We start from the raw sequence: 23,809 nt of genomic DNA, 5'->3' as shown, positions 1-23,809 counted from the left end.
GGGACAGCCAAAGTTGGAGGTTTTGGAGACAAGGTTAGAGAGAGCAGACATCGACGCTTTGGACATGTCCAAAAGGCGGGAGTGAATATATTGGTAGAAGGGTGCTGCGGATGGAGCTGCCAGGCAAGAGGAAGACCAAAGAAAAGGTTGATGGATGTGGTGAGGGAAAACATGAGGGCAGCGGGTGTTTGAGAGGAAGATACGCGAGATGGGCTGAGATGGAAAAAGATGACACGCTGTGGTGACCCCTAAAGGGACAAGCCGAAAGGAAAAGAAGAACTCCTATATATTCTTCCTGTAGATTGCCTTGGCCACTTTGATGCCTTTCTTCAAGTCAGCTCTAGCAGCGCTGCACTGTGTCTTGCCCCGACTTGGGAGGAGTGCCTCAGTCCAAGGTTTTTGGATGGGGAAAACCTGGATCCATCTAATAACAGTCACAGTGTCGATGCAGATTTTGATTTCAGAAAGAACTGGAGGTTCTGGTGTTCAGATAATTCCCAAACAGTGCATGAAAAACAGTCCTCTAGCTGACAGCGTGCATTCTCAAGCTACGTTATAATTGTCATTGTGACCTTGTTCTTTTTGAGGAATGTGTGTGAGGGTTGCACAAACATGATTGGATCCAGCAAGATGGGTTGGGGGGGGTGGGGGGGGCTGGCCCTGTATGCATGTTAATGTTGGCGTAAACATGATCCAGGGTTTTGTCTCCTCTGGCGAGACACTCCAGATACTTGACGAATTTGGATAGTGCAATCTTTAAACACACTTGATTGAAGCGCTGAAAAAAAAAAAAAAACTTTTGCCAGAGCCACAAAATGTGCAAGCCCTTGCTGGAGAGAACGATATACTCACATGGCTTGTGAGTGGTGAGGCCTACAGTCAAAACAGCAACTCTATTGCCCCCCCCCCCCCCCCAAAAAAAAACATTGCGGAACAAAGAAGTGAGTTGAAAAGTTTCTACGCATGCGTACTATTGCTCTGTTCTTTGTTCCGAGTCGGACACTTACTGGGTTACACAAAACAATCGTTGAATTACGAAGGTTAAGACAACGTGACGACTAGGCCTGACATTAAGGAATTTGATAAAACTATACCAGCTTTTAGTAAGTATCGTTAAAGGCTTAATTTGACACTATAAAAGTATTATTTTGTTTTTCTTCGTGGCGACAGGTGTCGATAGTGTCGCAGCTATGCTAGCTGCAATGCTAATATGATGATGCTCAACCCATCCGGCGACGGCGGCTCCGCAGATGACCAACGAAAATCGGCGATCGTGCAGCCGAGAATCGGCTTGTTCAGAGCCCAAAATTGCGGACACAAGACCAATCCCATAAGTGTCGTGTTGGTGAGCTCCGGCAGCCGTGGGAACAAACTGCTTTTCCGCTACCCTTTCCAACGAGCTGCCGAGTGTGCGTCTTCGCACGCAGGTAAACATTTGCACATCTCAACAAACAACAAAAGAAGTCCTTGGGTGACGGCATAAATCTTTGACACTGTCCACAAGTAGCAAAAAGTTAAGGTGAAATGTGAAGATGAGCAACAAATGCACCTTTGCTTATGTTAAACTTGTAAACGCCCATGTGAAAAGATAAGTGGTTAACAAAACAGACGGATACTTAATTCTGAAGCGTTGAAAGTTCAATATGTTCAGTTTAAAAATGCGCAATAAACCCACTTTTAAATGTTATCGTGCATTTGGGCATCATCGTAAAGTTTCACTTGAAAGCCTGTTACCCTGAAAGTTTTGTGCATTGTTATATTTCAAAAAAAGGATTTAATACAAACCCTGTATCTTCTCCCCACAAGCAAAGCAGCGCAATCGCTACGCTGTGTATACAACTGGAGAAGTTGAAGATCAGGATGGAGATTCCAGGTATTTTCTTCGAGTTCTGAATAATGTTAGGGCTTCATATGCTCAAATGTTTGGACAATCCTGCAAGGCTACAGACCACACATGAGTTCCTTCTTCCATTGTCAACACGTATTTTTCCATTTGATCCGCGCCAATCAACATAAGACATAAAGCAGCCTTTCCGTTTATGTGAGCAAAAGGGAAATGCATTTCACTGGCAAATTCTCAGCAGAGCTGCAGCGTTATCATGCCGATCAAGACTGACTTCAAATTATGGAAAGCTTGTGAATTTTTAATGTATATTCATGGCGGGGGGTACATTAAAAAAAATTCAAATTGAAAATACGTGATGTAACGTGCAGTTGGGCATTGTATTGGCATTTTTGTTTGCTTGCTTGTCCTCTTTTTGTTTTGTTTACGGCCCCATTCCCGTTCCAGAGAGCCATCCTCACTAACTGACGAACAGTTGGTCGCGGGGTAAGACTTTGGAACCCTCCGCAAGCGCCTTTTCCTTTGCTTCCGTCACTCGCTGTCTTTGCTTACATTCGTTGGTGATGTGTCACTGATTGATTTGTTAATTTTTAACTTTGTAACACGTGACAAAGTTCTTGTGCATATTTCCGAGGTGGAAACGCGTGTTGACGAACTGCCCAATGTTACGACTGTACTCTGCTTTGTTGTTTAAAACTGTGATTCAAGTGGACTCAAATCAACCTGCAGCATGTTGCACGTGTGGAATTTGGCTGTCTTGTAATCTTTTGCAGAATGTGTAGCCACACACAAACAAGGATAAATGTGATTTCTGTGACATATAGCCCAGATCACTAGAAGTGGACGCTGTAATTAAGTCTTTCTTTTCCCCGCTAGAAAAATCGTCCTTTCCAAAGTGTTCTGATATTATTTTGAATCACCTTGGGATAAACCTGGCCTTTCCATCTCACAGGTTCTCTGACAGCATCTTGGCCACCATCCTGGCCACCAAGTCGGACATGTGCGGCAAGAAGTTTGAGCTGAAGATCGACAATGTTTGCTTTGTGGGACACCCGACTCTGCTGCAACATCCTCCCATCGTTCAGGTCAGTGAGGAGTTTGCCCTCCATTTCTTTCCACAGTGCTTCCTTTTTTTTTAGAACTAGTTATACTTGTGTACAAAAAATGTACAAAAACTGATTTAGCTATAATTACAAAAATAAGTGGCGAGGCCCTGTAGCTCAGTGGTTAGAGCACTGGTTTGGTAAACCAGGGGTTGTGGGTTCGTATCCCACTGGGGCCTCCACTCCCTGAGAAGGGTTGCGTCAGGAAGGGCATCCGGCGTAAAAATTGTGCCAAACATATGTGCGTTCATCTGAGATGACACGCTGTGGCGACCCCGAAAGGGACAAGCCGAAAGAAACTTACTTACTTACAAAAATAAGTGGCGACGAACACGGATGCATGAATTCTGGGTTTCTGAAAGTGATGATTTGCTTATTGCATTCCATTTGAGCAATTATTTTTCTCTCATTTCATTTTTTTACTTTTGATTAATCGCACATCAGTTATACTAAAACAGTAATAATTTAACGTTTTTAAAATATATATATTTAATGCATCATTACTGTGAGTGTGTCTCCTTACAAGGTATTTTCCAAAATGTATAGATTTGTTCGCATTTTTATTTTACATGCGTACAACTGGGTTGTTGTGGTGCCTCTTAATAGAGTGTCAAATCATTTCCATTTTTTTTTACGTTTGATTTCAGATGTCTAAAACGGATCCTTCGCCAAAGAGGGAGATGCCCACCATGATTCTATTCAACATCGTCTTTGCTCTGAGGGTATGAAAATTCTTGCATGTACTGGACACTTCATCAATTCAAATGTGCACAATGGACATTTGGTAATAATTTCAATTTTTATGTGTTAGATTACATACACTACTGAGAGCTATTTTAAATATTCTCTCCCTCAATGTCTCCAAGATAATATACCTTAATTTCTCGAAAATAATGCACAATTTTTTTCCAAAATTTAAGTTCATAGAGCGTATTATATTTAGGGATGAATGAAAAATAAAAAATACAATTGCGTAGTTAGTATAGTTCTATACATTTAGGTAGAGTGGTAAAAAAAAAAAGGTATACATATACATTTCGATATGATATTTGATGTCTTATGCTACACATTTATATTTATTTCGGTATTCTGCGCCCCCAACCTGAGCTCTCAGAGCTCCTCCGGGAGCTTGCATTTTACGATTGTTAGCGTAGCATGTTTGTTGCTACTGCACCACCACTGCCCGTGAGTTTGTTTTACCTTAAACCAAGATAAAAAATGTCGACTACAACGGCTAGTTGTGCAGCTGCTTTTAAAAGAAATGTATCATCTCTTGTGCCGGTGACGCTGCCAACCCGAAAGTAGCGTCCCAGTCCGAAACAACGATAGCTCGCCTCAATGGCTTCAGGTAGGTATAAAAACAACGTGAGCTCAAAGTACGTAACACGAGCATCATGGGCACAAAAAAACGGGAGCGCACACATTTGAAATGGTCGCTTTTTTTTTTCTTTTTATTTTAATGTGCCCATTACCCTCATTTCTACGTAGTTTGAGCTCACGTTGCTATGATAGCCACTCGACGCCATAGGAAAGCGATGGCGTCCGGTGGGCGAGAGGCTGCGGTGCGGAATCAAAGCAAAAAAAAAAATGTTTCCCCACAAACGCCATGGATGGCACAGAGGACGACATGCTGCGCGAGCAAAATAGGATCACTGTTCATGAATTCAGGAGGCACCAGAACTGGACCAAGTTACCAAAGGTAGCTACGATGGGTATTTTTCAGATTGGAGATGAGCCAGATGTTGCTTTTGAAGTCTTGGCCAAGGATGTGTAATGTAGGTGATAAACTGCACTCTGCACAAACGTTTTAAGCACGAATATTTCGTGCAAAACATGTTTACGTCAAACAGTGTTACATATTTATTTAAGACTGTAATATGTGTTATCAACAGTATTAATAAAATGTTATATTTATTTTAGTTGGTAGAGGGATTGCGTTCTGACAATTGCAGGGACCAAGACAAGCGTCTCCTGTAACCTGTCCCGAGATTATATTGCAGCTACATCACCACGTGCACAATGATGATTATTATTAATGATTGTTGTACAATCCTAACAATATATAATATAATTCCCAATATTTTGAGCAAATGGGTAAAAACAAATTGGTGGTGTACATTGGTAGAAGGGTTTTCCAGATTTTTTTTTAGGTCAACTTTGAAGGTGCGCATTATACTTCAGGACGCATTATACTCGAGAAATTATGAGAAATATCTCTACATAAAAGCATTGACTTCTCTCTCACTCGCTCTTTCTCTCTCGCTGTGTATATATATATATTTACATGTGTGTGCGTGTATATGTTACGCCATTTCAAAGCAAATGAATGGGAACTTTTAATGTTTATATCAGCATATGTAATGAAAGAGGCTAAGTCATGTTTTGGGCGGGAACTGGGATATTTCTAATCCTTCTCCATGAACAAACATTATTATTATTTATAATATAATAGATAGGCAGGACAAGATCAGCACGGTCAACGAAAATGAGACCCCGCGGTCCCTGTCAACACAAAAAAAACGTGGGGTGGGGAAATTTCATTTTGCATTTACATGTTTCATCGTCTTGGCCGACAAGGTTCACCACCTGTCCCTTGCCCTTACCGATTTACTGTCAGCGGTCCCTTCAACAGTTTGAGGGGGAAGGGGGGTGGGCAGCTGAAAGAGGCTGAGTCATGTTTTAGGCGGCAACTGGGATATTTCAACTCCTTCTCCGTGAACAAACATTATTTTTATTATTATTACTGTTATTCATAGTATCAGAAAACAGGGAGGACGAGATCAGCACCGTCAGCGAAAGTGGGACCAACCGCGCCTGTCAACACGAAACAAAAAAATCTTTGTGCTGGCAGTGGAGATTCAGTTTGGCACGTTTCAACGTCTTTCCTGGCAAGGCACAGCCCCTGTTCCCTGCATTTGCTGAGTCACGGTCAGAGGTCCCCTCCAGCTTTTCAGGGGGAGGGAGAGGCCGAAAGATGCCGAGTCATGTTTTGAGTGGCAACTGGCATATTTCCACTCCTTCTCCGTGAACAAACATTATTTTTATTATTATTATTGTTATTCATAGTATCAGAAAACAGGGAGGACGAGATCAGCACCGTCAGCGAAAGTGGGACCAACCGCGCCTGTCAACACGAAACAAAAAAATCGTTGTGCTGGGAGTGGAGATTCAGTTTGGCACGTTTCAACGTCTTTCCTGGCAAGGCACAGCCCCTGTTCCCTGCATTTGCTGAGTCACGGTCAGAGGTCCCCTCCAGCTTTTCAGGGGGAGGGAGAGGCCGAAAGATGCCGAGTCATGTTTTGAGTGGCAACTGGGATATTTCCACTCCTTCTCCGTGAACAAACGTTATTTTTATTGTTATACAACGAATTAGGAGTATTACTGTGCTATAACCGAATGAAGACAACTGGGAGAAAGTAGAAGTACAGTCATAACAATTGCATTTGAAGTTTAAGCCATGCGTTTAGTCATTGAAAAATACCAAACCGACCTTGAACTTGAAGCGTCACTGACCTGAAGTCGCCCTGCCCGGCTGAATTTCAGGCAGCAAATTGTAGTCGGTTCAATCTCGGGAGAGTGAAAATATTGCATTTGAGTTTTCAAGGTTGAATGTTTTTGTATGGCTAATGTGTTAACATTGTAAAGTTAAATTCTTATACCGCTCTTGAGAATGTGATCACTATGAAATAACAGTGAATTTTAAAACGTGAAATTTTCAGTGGCATTATTAATTCAAATCCTGGTGGCACATATTTACTTCCATGGGCACGTCCTCTTCAAGTATTTTGATATACGGAAACCGATCCTTGATCCCTGGTATGCGATGAATAGGCCCAACAGTCCACAAAACGACCCTCCATTTCTCTTGAGCTCAGTTGATGTGTTCTTTGGCAAATTGCAGCGTCTTCTGCGCATTCCTTTATTTTTTTAACAGGGGGGGCTTTGTGGAAAATTATTGGAAACAGATTACCCTCAGACAGACGTCTTCTCACGGTCACAGTACCAGTAACTCCACACTGTTTTTCGATCATCCTTGAGCTGATCATTGGCCGAGCCTTTGCCATTATGGTTTTCCTGCGACCCACATCGACCATTTCTTCCATTTTCTGCCTTGTGTCTCTGGTTTTGCTTTGCTTTGCTGGTTTTTGGGATTAGAGATCATTTTAGCTGATCAGCCTATAATTTTGTGCACGCCTTTGTCAAGTTTCCCTTCTCCAATCACACTTATAATAAAAGTACACTGTTCTTTGGAGTAATGTGTTGAACGGCCCATTTTCCTCAGGCTTTCAAGGAGAAATGCATGTTCAACAGGTGCTGCTTCATCCTTAAAGGTCTACGAACTCGTATGCCACGATTTTTAGGATGTTTTTAATTTTAAAAAAAAGGCAGCTGGAATGGACCCATAGGTTTTTTCATCACACGTCAGAATGGATTCACTCTTTACACATTTCCAAAACACCCAGTTCGTCGTGAAAAATGGATTGCACAGGTGCAAAGGGCGAGAGCTCCGTGGGTTCCAAATGACAGGTAGGTGTGTATAGAGCTATTAAAAAGAAATTTTAGTTGAGGGGGGGGGCAATGTAATCCTCTCAGAAGTAACAAAAGACATCGTCATAATAACTTAAAGTACGTAAACCAGGGGTGCTAAATGTGTTGATGTGCGCGGCTGCGGCGTTGTCGCCCCCGCGTAAGCGGATTGGGCAGGGAGGTGGTTTGGCCGCGTGCGGGAGGAGAAAGGAGGCCCCCCTCCACCGGCCAGTGACTTCGCCCGGTATGGATCTTCCTGAGTATGCTAAATACTGTCATACGTACTGTTGGGGAGTCTGTTACAAGTGGTCCGCATATCATCGAAATATGGCTCGAAATGATTCCCAATGCCCTATTGCACAACCTAAGAGTGTCCGTGTCTATCATGAGTGCCAGGTCTTTTTGGTTTTCCGAGAATCTACTACACCTACTGGTAACTCGTTTGACATCTACCAATGGAAACGATCCTGGAAACATGGATTAATCTGGTTAGTCACATTAAAATAATAGCAGTCCTATTATTTTGTACGTTTGTACAGGCCAACGCGGACCCTTCGGTTATCAGCTGCATGCAAAACCTGTCGCGCCGCATCGCCATCGCGCTGCAACACGAGGAGCGGCGTTGCCAGTACCTGACCAGGGAGGCCAAGCTCATGCTGGCCGTACAGGACGAAATCACCACCGTCAGCGAAAGTGAGACCCAGCCGCCCCCGTCCAAAAAAATACAAAATCTGTGTGTCACTCACTCTTTATGTTGTCAGCGAGCCCACAGTCGCCATTTAGACAAATTCTGCCCAAATGTAAGCTGGCCAAGGACCTCAAGGAGGCATACGAGAGGTGAGCGAATGTCAATATTCATTGCCTCAGACTGTTTTACCAACCATGCGTTTGTCCAGCCTGTGCACCACTGGCGTGCTGCGGCTGCACATCAACAACTGGCTGGAGGTGAGCTTCTGCCTCCCGCACAAGATCCACCGCGTCGGCGGCAACTACATCCCCCCCGAGGCCTTAGAACGCAGCCTGAAGGCCATCAGGTGCGCCCTCCTTGCCTTGTGTACCATTAAGTACTCCCGCTGAGCGTCTCCAAGATCTTCTTATTGGAGTTAGCATAATTTGGCTTGCTTCAGATATTGCACAAGTCTACGCATTAGGTACACTTTCATACTGTGTGTGTTTTTGTGTCTGTGTAAATAAATTGGAGAATACAATACAAAATAACATACCGTAATTAATCCGCACAGTTTAGAAGCAAATTCTACTTACCTAAACATACACAACGATGGTTTAATAAAAGAAAAAAAATATATGACTGGGGCTAAACATTTAAAGAAAACTGCAGAGTCAGGATCTACTCTGACCTGGTCGCCACCCAATCCCAGTAGAAAATCGTAAAAATAGATAGAAAATAATCCAAGATACAGGATGAAAAACTACACAAATATTGGAAAAAAAGTATTTTATTATAAATGCATATATTTTTTGGGGGAAAATGACAGTCAAATCCAAAAATAAACAAATAACATTAAGTATAACATGATTGGATGAAAAGTATATAAATAATGCAAAAAATCCAAAATACCAAAAACAGAATACACAAGTACAGTGGTACATCTACTTATGAACATCTTTAATAACAAAAAATTCGGGTTACGAAACGTCTCCTCGGAAAAATAGTGCCTCTGGCTACGAAGGAAAATTCAGGATACGAACAGCAAACACAGGCGCTGAATTCCCCAAATCCCACCGAACGTAAACAACCTGTATCTTGATTAGATAGAGGCACGGTCGAGCAGCTCTCCCATTGGCTATCGCTGTAGCATCTTCCTGCTATCCCATTGGCTAGAAGGGATGCCAATCTTTGCCCATGATGGTTTTCGTTTAACTTGGACACTCAAGTGTCACGCAATCAGACGCTGTCACAAACTAGCACACACTGGTAAAGTTTATCTTATTTATTTGTTTTTTTCTTCGTTTGTGTTTTTGGCAAGTTTATTAATCTTTCGTCACCATGTACCCCAAGAAACTTAAGAGGAATTAAATTGTGTGCGTGCGTACGGATGTTTTCTCTCAGCACTCAAACTTTTGCCTCCTCTGTTCCCTTTGTTACGTTTTGCTTTTCACTCTCCCTTCTCTTCACATAGTCACCCGCTGTCAAAGGTAAATGAACATGTTTTATTTATTATTTTTTACATCATGTACTTTGAATGCTTATTTTTTGCCAGGGGTGGGGCGGGCCGTGTTCTTGGAACAGGATTAGCCCAGGCACGTCAAACTCAAGTGTGGCCCGAGGGCCGGATACAAACTTTGTGTTCTCAGGTGGGCCGGATCAGTAAAAGAATGTTAACACCAAATAGCTGGATTTGTTTTTCAATACTGTACTTTATCTTTCAGCCTTCCCAACATATTGTAATTACGGATGACAAGGGATCTTTTCTAAGCACAACACATTTATTAACAAACAGTGGGGGGAAAAATGATTTTCATGCTTGGTGGTGAATGTTTTCACAACCGATTTATTTTAACAGTTGGGCGAATGCCGTTTTTAGACCTGAACCAACTCACCGCAATAAACAAACTCAAGTGGGAGTTGTGAAAAAAGCATTTTCGCATGAATTGTCATACCGCTTTGAAATAAATAAAAGAAATACAAAATAAAATAAAAAGTGAGAACAGTGCATGGGCAGTAAGATTAGACTACTGTACATCAGATCAAACAACTAGGCTGGTCCTTTTGAAGCTGAGAATATCCATCCATCCATTTTCCTATCCGCTTATCCTCACAAGGGTCGCGGGAGCGCTGGAGCCTATCCCAGGTGTCACCGGGCAGGAGGCGGGGTACAACCTGAACTGGCTGCCAGCCAATCGCAGGGCACATGGAGACAAACAGCCACACTCACAATCACACCTACGGGCAATTTAGAGTGTCTAATTAATAATGCATCTTTTTGCACGTTTTTTCTCTCTCTCACTGCACTCTTGCAGTCTAGTTGCTGTTGCTGACTCCTGAAACTTTTTTTTTTTTTTTTAACCTTCACAAGCGCGTCGATATTAGGTGTGAAATCCTGAGTAGGTGCACATTTAACAATGTCATTCAAGTGTTTATTTGTTGGCCTCGAGCGCTGCTTTGTTTTATTGTTGTTCGTTACAGAAGATAAGTAGTCCCAAGCATGGATAGCAAATTTGCAGCCACGGCTGTTAGTTTGGGGTAACCTGGCATGAGATATTGATAAAACGTACCCAATACCACGGACCCAAATTTATCTTTCATAGCAGAATCACACTGCAAGTCAATAGAGCTCGTGCACCGATGTCATAAAATCAGGTAACTTTTGTTTACGTCGCCATATTGCCGGTCAAGTTAAGCATTGCTCAATGCTAAACCGGTTGGAGACGACACGGAAATATGTCTTGTAGCACGACGCCCAGAGTCTTGTCCGATACCGTCAGTCATTTAGGTGAAAATAAACGACGGTACATGGAAAAATTAGATAAACTCGGCATAGAGGACCCGTTTTCAATGCCGAAGTCGATGTTTTCGCCGATAAGAAATTGGACTGTTAACTTCCGCTTGTCTTGGACTACTGGATCTACACATGGATCTGGTGAGTAAGTTGTCGAGATTTACACAGAAAACTTTGAAAGCGTATAAAAGTTTACTTGGTTGCTGGATCTGTTCTCATCAGGAATTAATCCCACATAGTGACAGTTTTGAGGGCTCGTGAACTTGGAAGTGTGTTCAGCGACATGTTAACTTTTGCCGGAATCCATCGATCTTTTCAGCGAGTAATAAATACAAATACCAATATTTAAATAAATGACCCTTTTTTTTTTTTTTTTGCACAAACTCGCATTCATTAACTCGGATTGGGGGGGGTCGGAGTCGTCTCCACGGAACGTACACGGAAGCGATTGCGGCCAGACTTAACTTCTGTAAACCTCTGCGACAGTTTTTTTTATACGCATTGTTCTCAAATAAGCCAACTTGGCATTATAAATACTTTTTGGTAATTTAAGATTGAGAAGCATAATTCCTACCAGAAATGAAACGATCGCAACACAGGGGTGTGTCTATTTTGGTTGGGCGCCATCCATCACGTTTAATTGCCGAAATCCATCGATCTTTTCTGGTCTTTTCCGCTGGTATTCCATAGAACAACCTCTTTAAATATCTGTCTCGTCTGTTGTGACAACCAACAGCACAACAGGTCTCGGGTATTGTAAATTTTCTCCTCCGGTTCAATGTCAAGCAGCAAATCTGTTCTGTTGTATTTATATATTTCGTACGCACACCTTTAAGACGAGAGAAATGCGAGGTGTCACCGTTGGGATAGCTGCGACTCCCACTGTGACATTTTCGTCTTGAACGCACTTATGCTGTCGTAATATTGAGTGATGACTGTTACGGGCCTGCAATGTAGTGTGGCGCCGAACACTGCAACTTGCTGATTACATACCAGGCACAATGGTTTTGCATTCGCTATTGTGAATAAATACTTCTCAGTCCATTTTTTTTTTTTTTTTTTTTTTTTTTCCTGGAAAACCACACTCCGTGTCCACATATCCTTTTTATTGACAGTGCCATTTTGGGAAGTGTGTTGACCTTGTTTTGTAGCAGTGAACGGTGAACCAAGATTGCTGGTTTTATTTTTACTTGAACATGTTTATTTCCTGTGACTAAGTTATGTCAGTGCCGCAGGCTGGACGTGAACGCTTTTACACATTTACTGCCCTCTAGCGGCCGCAGGAAGCATTTGATTTGTATTTAAAAAAAAAAAAAATCTTAATTATTGATAGAATTGAGCAAGAGACTTGCTTCTTTCTTTGACATACTCGGAAATTTATGCCAGGCCAGATTAAATCACCCAATGGTCTGTGTCCGGCCCATGAGCCATATGTTTTACACGCTGTATCAGCGTATTTACATGTAAAAGGCGATTCTACTTACAAAAAAAATTCACGTTACAAAACGATTTCCAGAACCGATTAATTTTGAAAGTAGAGGTACCACTGCATTGTAAAATAATACAAGATAACGGTAAAAATATTACAGATGCACATTTTGAAAAAAACGACAAACATAAAAATATTATAGAAGGCAAACCAAAAACTAGAGATCAATATTAGGACATATTGTTGTGGAGAAAAATATAAAAATAAAACAACCACATCACACAAAGAAATACAAAAAAAATCTTACATTTTTAGGAAAAAATCTAGAGAGACAAAAATGGGTATAAAAATAAAATTTTTAAATATTAGAAAATAATAGAGACAAACATAAAAATATGACTACAAATACTGAACAACTCCAAATATTTTTTAATGATGGGATAGTAGCGTTTACAGGTCTACCTAATGTTGTGTCCAGTCCACTTTAAGGACGAATTCATTGACTTATTTTCTAGTCTTTTATTTCATGCCTGTGGTCTCTATAGCTTGTCTGCGCTGAACTGATAACAAGCACTCATTTAAGGACAACGGGTGTTGCGTGGGATACACCGCCCCCTGGTGTTCGTCCTGAATCATTCTGACCTGAAATGCCCCCAAGGCCCAACGCTGTTGTTTGCTCAGAATTCATTTTTTTTATATAACGAAGGCCTTCATTTTCTGGATGTGTGCTTTCGTCCAGGCCATATCACGCACTGCTGCTCCTGGAAAGCGAGAAGGTGCTCCTGGGCCAACTTCCTGTGGACTGCTCGCCTGCCATGATCCGCCTCATCAAGACGTGCTCGGCGGTGAAAAACCTCCAGCAGCTCGCTCAGGACACTGACCTGGCCCTGCTTCAGGTGAGGCTGCTGCTGTTTCCTCGACTTCGTGACGGATAGATCGATTTACCCAGAAAATGATCAGCACGAGGCAGTCCCAGTTCTCTTATTTCTATGTTTAATTGGAAGTGAAAAGAAGAGCAACGTGGCGCTCAGAGAATCTCGACCCCTGCCAAGGTTGGAAAATGTGGGTCAGATTTGAATTCCACTCATATGCGCTATGATGATCGGATCCAGATGAAAGTTGATCGACCTCGAAGCTTCACAAAGTCTACATTGGCCTCAAAAATTGTTGAAGCTCTAAATGTTGACTCAAATCATCATTTCAGCTTTTATTCCCAGTGTGAACATCTTGATGTAATGTCAACAATGTGAACAGATAGCAGCTATTGTTTGAAGCAGCCCATTTATTCGGAACAGATGTGACATTAATAATGATGATTTTCAACAATGAATAATTTTGAATTTAACTTGTGTAAAGTACGTGTACACAAGTGTAACATTATGAAACGGTGCAGCTCGGTCAGCTTTCTGTGAACCCAAAATTCGGCACCATGACCCCCCCGTCCAGTTTGAGAAAGCGTTTACGATCATTTCTTCCGGTCAGTGGTTCTTAACCGGGGTTCGATCGAAACCGAGGGGATTGGTGAGTCCGTCTCGGGGTTCGGTGGAGCCTTTTCCGTGGAGATCGAGACATCTATACGAGTATATACGTGATGACATGCCCCGCTTGGTCATCACTGGCTGCAGATGATCACGTGACATCGTGCAAAAGTATGGCGCTGGTGGGCCTTGACCTATCCAAGGCGTTCGACGTCGTCAGCATTGCCCAAATTACCAACGATCTTCTCGGCCTTTTGCTACCAAACCAGGTCAAGCCGTGGTTGGCGTCATACCTACGCGAACGGTTGTCTTTCGTGGAACTCAGAAACTGTCGCTCACGCTGCCGGCAGATGCGAATGGGCGTGCCTCAGGGTGGTGTTCTATCCCCACTCCTGTTCAATCTATATATGTCAAAAATCGCCACGTCGCCCGCCGATGTCGCTCTCACGTCGTATGCCGACGACCTCTCGATCTACGCGTCCGACAGCAACATTAATGCCACCAGTGAGCGTGTGAACTACCTCGACACTGTACATCAATTCCTGGTCGAACGTGAACTCAGTCTGTCCGTCGAAAAAAGTACGACCTCTCTGTTCACCACTTTCACGGCCGAATTTCGGACGAACCTAACCTGCCGATCTTAACTGTCAACTGCCCAAAAATCCTGGGCATTGTACTTGACGCCATGCTCCCCTTCGGTCCTCACGCTGAGTACACGGTCAAACGTGCCAACCAACAAACCAACAGACTCAAAGCCATCTCCGGCTCAAACTGGGGCCCGAGTGCCGAGACGCTCACCGTGACGGGCGAAGGTCCGTCCTCAACTACGGCGCTCCGGTGTGGTCTCCCTCGCTCAAGCCATCGCACTGGCAAAAGCTCGAGACTTGGCAGAACGCCGCACTCAAGTGTCATCACCCGCTGCCTGGCCATGGCTGGTTTAATTGCTGAAATCCAGCGATCTTTTCTGGTCTTTTCAGCTGGTATTCTGGAGAATGATCTCTTTGAAGAACTGTGTCATCTATTGTGACAACCAACAGCACAACAGGTCTCGGCCAATTTGAAAAATCTGCTCTGGTTCAACGGCTCCCACACTGCAGAGCAGCTTGGCTTGACCACCAAACTGAGTCACGTGGATGAGCTCTATACCATGTAATTGCTTCATATTTTAATCCATGCTAACTATATCGAGGAAAAAAAGACAGTGGTCGGACGAATATGAATATGGATTCTCATTTATCACGGAACGGGATGTGAGTCAGCATCCTATTTGCATGATTTGCAATGCCAAGTGGAGAAACTCAAGCCTCGCACTGACAAAACTAAAGGAATACTGCATTTAGATGGGGAATATAAGAACACAACAATTATTGAATTCAAGGTGTAGAGAGCCAGATTCGATGATAAGGCCACTGTACCTGCTCTCCGAGGACCATTTTCTTCCTAACATTAACTTTTCCAAGCGCACACTACTGACAACCAGTATTGCGAAACACTTGTAAAACCAGCTGCGGTAAAGATGGCGAATCTTATACTTGGAACAGCGGCCAAAGGTAGATTATCCCAAATTCCTCTTTAACATTACACAATTAGCAAGAGGCCGTGAGTGAAGACATCTTGGCTCAAGTCGTCGCACATCTGAGTTCTGCCCGGAAAAAATCCGCATTCAATTCGACAAAACCAAAGACGTTCCTAATCTAAGACAGCTGGCTGTTTTTGTGCGGTATGTGGAAAAACAACAGGATGAAAGAAGAGTTTTGATGTTGTAAGCCTCTTACAACAACAACAACAACAATTAAGGCAGCCGATGTGAAGAAGCTTGTGGATGAGAAATTGTTTCTGCAGTTTGTATGGACGCAGCTCCAGTCGTGCCGGGAAGAAAGTCTGGTTTTAGTCCGCGAGTAAAAATACAAGCCGATGCACCACACATCATTTTTACGCATTGTATTCTACACAGACATACGTAGGCTACAAAAGCCTTGCCCCCCATGAGAGAAGTATTAAAAACTGTAGTGGAATATGTGAACTATGTGCAAAATTTGAATCTTCAGAGAGCTGTGTAAAGAAGCGTGCGCTGGGTTCGAAGTACAGCGAAAACTCGATTCTCGGACGTCCCAGACTTCGAACAAATCGGAGTTTGAATGAAAATTTGGAGATTTATTTTTTTTCTTTTTTGCTTCGGATTTCGAACGAAAATCCGGATCTCGAACGCCCCCGAAGAAAGTCGGAAATAATAAAAGTGCTTAAAAGACGGCAGAAACAAGTGACACGAGATAAGTTCTTTGAGTAAAGAAAAGAACTACTTGGGGCTAGTCACCCCCACCGAAGAGATTTGATAATTGGTAGTTTTGCATTGCTTTTTTTCTTATGAACTTTAATAATGCTCTATTCCATTAACATTTCTGCATTTTTGTTTTGTTTTGAAGATTTCGTTAAATCGAGTTACGAGTTAATGTTTTTGTACGTTATTTTTTTTGTAAAAATAAAACATTTTCTTTGCTTTTTTCCCCCTCACTATTGCGTGTTTAAAGTTATTCTGCACTTTTGTTAATTAAAAAAAAAAAGTTTACAAGGCTGGGAGCTGAATTGCTACAAATACGGCAATGCACTCCCAGTCTAGCCTACTACTAAAGCTTACATTTTAACCAAAACATAAGTATATTTCTTAAATGATTGCCTTAAATTAATCATTTAAACTATACATGTATTTCTACTATGCAGTTTATGATCAGGAAAAGCTAAAAAAAAAAAAAAAAAAAAAACATGCTTTAAAAAGTCTTTTTTTTTTCAGGCTTGGGACGCATTATTCCTTTTTCCATTAATTGCAATGGGAAATATGGATTTGAATTTCGAACAAAACACTTCTCAAGCCACCCTTCTGAAAGTTGTTGTGGACGAGAACCGAAGCATTTCTGTACTTATGTACCATTCTAATGTTTGAAATGTAAAGTGATCTCATTTTCAATTGTTAGATTTCAGTGTAACTTTTCAATGTTAACAATTCGCTGTCTGAAATTCACAGTCTGTGCCACCACTCGGGGTTACTTTAGGTCTGACCCGAAAAGCCAGCCAATTGCAGTTACGCTTTCCGAGTATGTGATGTCACGTGACTATGAAAGCGTAACTGTGATTGGCTGGCTGTTCAGTTCTGACCTGAAGTCACCCCGCCTGGTGGCACAGACCGTGAATTTCAGACAGCGAATTGTAGCTAGTTGAATTGTTAACATTGGAAAGTTACACTGAAAGACAACTATTAAAAATGTGATCAATTTACATTTCAAACAGTTGTAGGCTCTGTGCATTCCTCTTTTTCTTCTGACGACGAATCCAGTTTCCTCCTCTTTTTTGTCATTTTTTCTCTCAGATCTTCCAAATTGCAGCCCACCTGGTTTACTGGGGCAAGGCCATCATCATTTTCCCTCTGTGCGAGAACAACGTCTACATGCTGTCACCTCACGCCAACATCTACATGTGAGTCCCACGTTTGGTCATCGCCACGGATACGCCACTGCGTATGTCCAATTAAAGCGCGACCTCCGTCTCTTTCTCTTTTTCTTTCTCTACTCACTGGACAGACACTCGCCTCACGCCGAACAGTTTACACAGCAGTTTCCGGGTCATGACCTTCCTTCTATGTTGGCCAAGTTCTCGCTGCCCGTCTCGCTGGCCGAGTTCAGGCACCCCCTGGAAGCTCCTGCGCAGGAGGTGCGACTCCGTCACTAAGACATTTTCCATTCTTTGCCTTTTTGTTTCATTGCAGGTTGGCTTTATTACGTTTTCCTCTGTGATTACAGTTTTAGTGTTTATTTTACCTTAGAAAAAAAAACAAAACCGACCTAACCAAAAATGTCCTTAATGATCTGTACATATGTACACTGATGTAAAGCTCATTTCAGAGGACATTTATTATATTCAGTGTGTAGTGGATAAAAACTTGTACCGTAATTCCCAGCCTACAGAGCGCATCTGGTTACAAGGGTCATTTGTAAAGGAAATACCATTTGGTACATACATAAGCCGCGCCTGTGTAAAAGCCGCAAGTGCCCACATTGAAACACGAGATATTTACAAAGAAAGACGGTACACAGAGTTTAACGCTAGCGCCGCCACGCTAATGATAACACTGCGCTAACAGGGCCGGACCGGTAAAAGTCACTTCCTCGGCACATATATTCCACCGGTCTCACTCTTACCTTTTCCGCTCGAGTGTCCCCTTGTGGCCTTTATGGCCTAATTGACTTTTACCTGTTCAGCCCTGTTCGTGCAGCGTTAACAGGGCCGGTTTTAAAAAAAAAAAATACTGGTAAAAATCATTGAGACATGGCAGTAATACTGCCGCTACACGCTAGCGTGGCGCTAATGCTAGTGCGGCATGAACAGGGCCAGTGAAAAAAAACAAAAAACATACCGGTAAAAATCACTGAGACATGGCAGTAACACAGCCGCTACACACTAGTGTGGCGCTAATGCTCGCGTGGTGTTAACAGGACCGGTTAAAAAAAAAAACATACCAGTAAAAATCACTGAGACACGGCAGTAACACAGCCGCTACATCCTCGCGTGGGGCTAATGCGAGCGCGGAGCGACCTGGGCTGGTTAAAAAAAAAAAAAAACATACCAGTAAAAATCACAGAGACACGGCATTAATACAGAATCACCGCGCTAACGTGGCGATAATGCTAGCGCGGCGGGAACAGGACCAGTAAAAAACAAACAAACAAGCATACCGGTAAAAATCACCGAGACACGCCAGTAACAGAGCAACAACACGCTAGCACAGCGCTAAGAGGGCCGGTTAAAAAACAAACACACCGGTAAAACTCACTTCCTCCGCTCGAGTGCCCCCTTGCGGCCATTAGAAAAAAATAGCACAAATTAGCCGTATCACCGCAGTGTTGAAAGCGTGTGGAAAAAAATTGCGGTTTAATAGGCCTGGAATAACGGTACCAACATTTAACAACAGTTGAAGTATTATTTGCTTGACTCCGGGGAAAAATGTTTCAATGGAACGAGTTGGCCTATTAGGGAAATATTACATCATAACAAGCCATGTTGAGAACATGATGACATGTTGGCAAAATGTCCATACCGCACACAAGGGTCGAGTCTGTTTTCACCACATATGGCTGACAGTCTTAAGGTTCTGGGTTTGAATCTCGGCACAAAGCTTCTTGCGTGGCGGTTCGCACGCTCGGCCCATACTGGCGAGCGTTTTTCCCTCTCCGTCTCGTCATATTTGCCCAGTGACCGACTCTTCCCTCACCTGCCCCCGCCGAGCAGGCTCAGCTGATCCAGATGGTGGTGTGGATGCTGCAGCGCCGCCTGCTCATCCAGCTGCACACGTACGTCTGCCTCATGGTACCGCCCGCAGAGGACGAGCCCGCTTACAGGGACGACGAGCTGGCGCCGGCCGCTCGGGTCGCCGGCGGGAACGGACGCGGTCTGAGCACCCCGAGCGCCCTCAGCTTCGGATCCCCAAGTATGCCACCGAGTGCGCTTGTGTGACAGAATGAGAGAAACAGAAAAACCGATCATGTGACCTTGCACGTGCCCCCCCCGACCCCACCTTCACACCTCGCCGTGCAGCCAGCAGCGACGACATGACCCTGACCAGCCCCAGTATGGACAACTCCAGCGCAGAGCTGGCACCCGGCGGAGACGACTCCCCCCTCAACAAGAGGATCTTGTTGACCGAGACCCTCCTGGCCAGCCTGTCGGACCACGAGAGGCAGTTCATCCTCAACGTCCCCGCCGCGCAGAACCCGGAGGACCTTCGGATGTTTGCCAGGTCAGTTGCTCACATCACGGCGCTTTACACTACAACTACCTCACGCCAGTTTTTTTTTTTTTTTTTTTTTTTACATTTTTGCACCCAATAATAGTCATGTAAAAATGATAGTTTCCAGCAGTGGCGTCACATACTTAACCGGTATAGATTTATCATCTTCTAATCTTACTGCAGGTTTAAAGGTCAAGTGTCATCCCTATAAACATTTTAAAATAGATGTTGAAATGAAAAGTAAATATAACATTAGTCACTTCAATGTCCATATGAAAAAATAAATGAGCGGAGAGCGCGTCATCCGTGCTCAAAGTTGCGGAAGTGTCATTCGACATCCAAGCGGCCGCCATATTGGTTGCATCTTCTGTCCGTGACGTCACGCTGGGACATTCGCCGTTGAAAACACGCTGTGGCCCCCACTGTGGGAGAAAACACGCCCCTTCTGACACGGAAGCTCTTTTCGAAGAAGAGAACATCTCACAATCGAGTGAAGTGACCGGGGCAATATTACCCTAATGTTTCGAGCTATATTTAGATGATATGCGGATTACGTCTAACAACAGACTCCCAGACAGTATGTATGACAGTATTGAGCACCCCTGTCATACGTACACGGATGTTTTGTTACATTATGAGAGATGGATTACGTGGTCCCCCCACCCCCAAACTATTTTTTTTTTAGTAGCCGTATACACACCTAGCTGTCATTTGGAACCCACGAAGCTCTCGTCCTGTGCACCCGTGCAATCCATTTTTCACGACGAACCGGGTCTCTTGGAAACTTACAAAGGGTAAATCCATCCTCCCGAGTGTTCGAGCAATGTCCAGCGACGCAACGAACCGGCATTTTGGCCAACACGAAGGAACAACGAGTTACCATCCCGCAGGTAAAACTAATAGAAATAAACGAGTCGGCTTGAGGGCGCACCTGCCTCCAACGTCACTTCCTGCTTCTTGTCGAAAACAAATCCCTCGAGAGGGTTTTCATGGCGGGAGTTACAAAAAGCCATATACGTCAAAATCAGGTTTTGTGGTGAAAATACGGATGGGTCCATTCCGGCTGCCTTTTTTTCATTATTATTAAAAACATACTAAAAATCATCCTTTTTGTGTCATTGGACCTTTAATTAAAGTGCAACACAACTGTTATTAGAGCGATTCATTACCAGAATTTTCACAGACATCATTGTATGTATGACTTCCGGTAACAAAGTGAGGACTTAAGAGTTATTTCCTCTCATTTTACAAAATAGGGATGCACTGAAAAATTCACTTTTTTGATTTCAGATCATTACTATTGCGATTGAATTCGATTCAATATTGATTTAAATGCTCTGGTAATTCACCTATTATTAAAAATACAAAGAGTATTTTGACATTTAAACAAAATGCCACGTAAGAATGTCACCAGATATTCGGCTGTAGTTTTTTTCATTAATGACATCCTAAAAAAAAAAAAAATCATCCATTTCATGACACTTGACCTTTAAGGAGTCACAGTAGTCATGAAAGTTTTTTGTCTTCATGACTTTGGTTATACTGCCCCCGAGTGGCGACGTCGCGCAACGTTGTACTTAACATGATGGCAAAAACATGCAACCTCTGAATTTACCCCTTGGGGATCATCATCCATCCATGCATTTTCTTTGCCGCTTATCCTCACGAGGGTCACGGGAAGTGCTGAAGCCTATCCCAGCTGTCAACGGGCAGGAGGCGGGGTACACCCTCAACTGGTCGCCAGCCAATCACAGGGCACATTTGAGACAAACAGTCCCACTCACAACCACACCGAGGGGCAATTTAGTGTCCGGTTAATGTTGCATGTTTTTGGGATGTGGGAGGAAACCGGAGTGCCCGGAGAAAACCCACGCAGGCACGGGGAGAACATGTAAACTCCACACAGGCGGGACTGGGATTGAACCCGGGATTTCAGAACTGTGAGGACAACGCTTTACCAGCCCCGGGGGGATCATAATGAGATTATGTAATTGCATTTTTTCCAATATATTTTTTTTTTGTACCAAACACAAAACATTTCCCCTCCATTTAAAAACGAAAAAAAAAACCCCTCTCAGGTTGCTGCAGTACTTCCGGGGCCACCACCACTTGGAGGAGATCATGTACAACGAGAACATGCGGCGCTCTCAGCTCAAGACGCTCTTGGACAAGTTCCGCTGCGTCCTGGTGGTGACCAATCACGAAGATCCCATCATTTCCATCTTTCAGTCTCCCACAGAGTAGAAGTATCGCCAGCACCGGTCGGAGACGCCGTGTTGCCGAAACCCTAAAGATAGAAAAATGGTTTATTTATGTTGCTTTACAACATGGAGAAAAATTTATTTGTGATCGCTGATGACCCAATTTTTTTAAATAAATTATTTTGTGCATACTAGAGAGAGGCCCGGAGTTTTTCGATCAGGGGAAATGACGGGGGCGGCGCTCGCCGAGCAACGAGCTTTCCAGACGGATCCCGGAGGCGGGAAGACGACCGAGGACATCGGGCGGGCCGCTTTTTGCGCTTTGAAGGGGGAGGCGAGGGCGGTCCGAACATCTGCGGATTCAATGAGAGCCCGGCCAGAGTCGATCGCCACCACCAAAACACCGATATATATATATATATATATTTTTTTTTTAAACTTGCACTTCCATGTTTTTTGTTTTTTTTTTTTCGGGGACAAAACTAAAAAGTCAAATAACAAAATACGGCGTTGCTACCCCAGAATTCCCTATTTTGATGCTGGACAAAAGTCAACCAGGACTTTCTCTTTCCGTGTGACGGACTTCTTCTACCGCCTTCACCCGACCGAGAACATCCTGTATGTGCCCATTTCTGAAAAATGTATTAATAATTTCTATTCTTACCCACTGTTAACATTTTTTGTGAGAGTTATTTCCACAGTAATCATCCCCGCAACATTTCTACGTCTGAGGACCTCGAAGCTCACCCGGTGAAGATCCCGAGTCACTTTCAAGATTGGCGGCACGGCAAAGGTATCGACACGGTGGTGGGAAGTTCGTGTGTTCGGTGACCTGAACGTGCGCCACATACACACAGTAGAGTGTATGAAATGTGAAGTCCGTCTGTCCTTCCGTCCGCCCACACATACACACACATTGGTCTGTCCTCCAAGTTGAAGCCTTTGCCTGCTCAGTCTCTCAAATCCACTCATGGTCGTCATGGTAACAAAATTCTGAGTCTATTGGCCCGTGGTTGACAGTTGCTCAAAGGCTTCAGATGTGTGCTTTGTATTATTTTGCTCACATTTTAATTAAGTTATGTACCATGTTGACAACAATGTTACAGTGGCTTACAGTGTACTTTTTAGGATAAGAGTTGCACTTTTTGATGAACATTTAGGCATACTATGCTGCTGTACTTTGTTGGCATTTTACAAAAATGTGTTGATGCCAACATATTTCAGTGACAGGCAGAACAATTCAATGCGCTGCCACTAGATGGCGGAAGGTACAAGTAATGTGTTGCCACCTGGAGCCGTCACTGGATAGCGCATACACATCGAGCGGTAAGTCGATTGGTTGAAGCCATTGGTCGCCATCTTGGTACTCCTAAAACGTCCGAAGGGCATGGTTTACAGTGGGGTTTTCCTCAAAGTTTGGCATGTAGAATTAAAACTGGTCGTGTGAACTTTACATTTTTTTCAGTTCTGGTAACAAAAAAGGCTAAGTGCAAAAGAAAGAAAACACCGTGACGACCAAGAAACCTTGCATATTACCTCGGGCCCGATTTCCGTGACATTTTAACTTTTCCCAAAATACGCTGTGAAGCACTATCATCATAACATAGCAAAAAGCTAAGCATTTTTTTTTCGTCATAAAAACGTTACATTTTAAGTCAATCAGTTCAATATGTTTTTGGAAATAAGGATTCGCAATGTGAAAATATGTTCATTTGTTGTCTGTGCGACGTCCTATTTCAGACAGAAAATTTTAATTTGTTTCCTCGCATTTGAAAATCAAACTCAATTTGCAGAGTTATGTATTATGATATTAATCAAAAATTTCACAGAAAATTTTGTTTTCTTGCTGATCCACTGATGAAGTTTGGGAAAATACATCGCTTTTCCGCTAAAAAAAACATTACCCTATAAAGGTGAAGCAGAGTGAACAACAAGAACCGTAAACACAACTTTGTTCAAGTGAATTAAGTTCATCAGAAAGAAAAAAAAAA

General features: G+C 43.1%; 1 protein-coding gene across 2 annotated transcripts; it reads left to right on the top strand.

The window, feature by feature from the left end:
• The first annotated feature begins 961 nt into the window (after positions 1 to 961).
• nprl3 (NPR3-like, GATOR1 complex subunit) lies at positions 962 to 22,006 on the top strand. 2 transcript variants are annotated; one of them, XM_061846791.1, is made up of 14 exons: positions 962 to 1,103; positions 1,171 to 1,427; positions 1,807 to 1,873; positions 2,796 to 2,928; positions 3,594 to 3,668; positions 8,013 to 8,166; positions 8,235 to 8,310; positions 8,370 to 8,507; positions 13,103 to 13,259; positions 17,203 to 17,309; positions 17,414 to 17,543; positions 19,119 to 19,317; positions 19,425 to 19,626; positions 21,696 to 22,006. In XM_061846791.1, the coding sequence occupies exons 2-14, from the start codon at positions 1,211 to 1,213 to the stop codon at positions 21,859 to 21,861; spliced, it is 1,821 nt and encodes a 606-aa protein (XP_061702775.1). In that variant the 5' UTR covers positions 962 to 1,103; positions 1,171 to 1,210; the 3' UTR covers positions 21,862 to 22,006. The 2 variants fall into 2 exon arrangements, with proteins under 2 accessions (XP_061702775.1, XP_061702776.1); XM_061846792.1 differs by lacking the exon at positions 962 to 1,103 and having other exon boundaries at positions 1,115 to 1,427.
• Positions 22,007 to 23,809: the final 1,803 nt, after the last annotated feature.

The sequence above is a fragment of the Syngnathoides biaculeatus genome, chromosome 16 (genome assembly GCF_019802595.1).
Source record: "Syngnathoides biaculeatus isolate LvHL_M chromosome 16, ASM1980259v1, whole genome shotgun sequence".
NCBI classification, from domain to species: Eukaryota; Metazoa; Chordata; class Actinopteri; order Syngnathiformes; family Syngnathidae; genus Syngnathoides; species Syngnathoides biaculeatus.
Note: the sequence above shows the minus strand (reverse complement) of the source record. Positions and strands in the feature narration are given on the sequence as shown.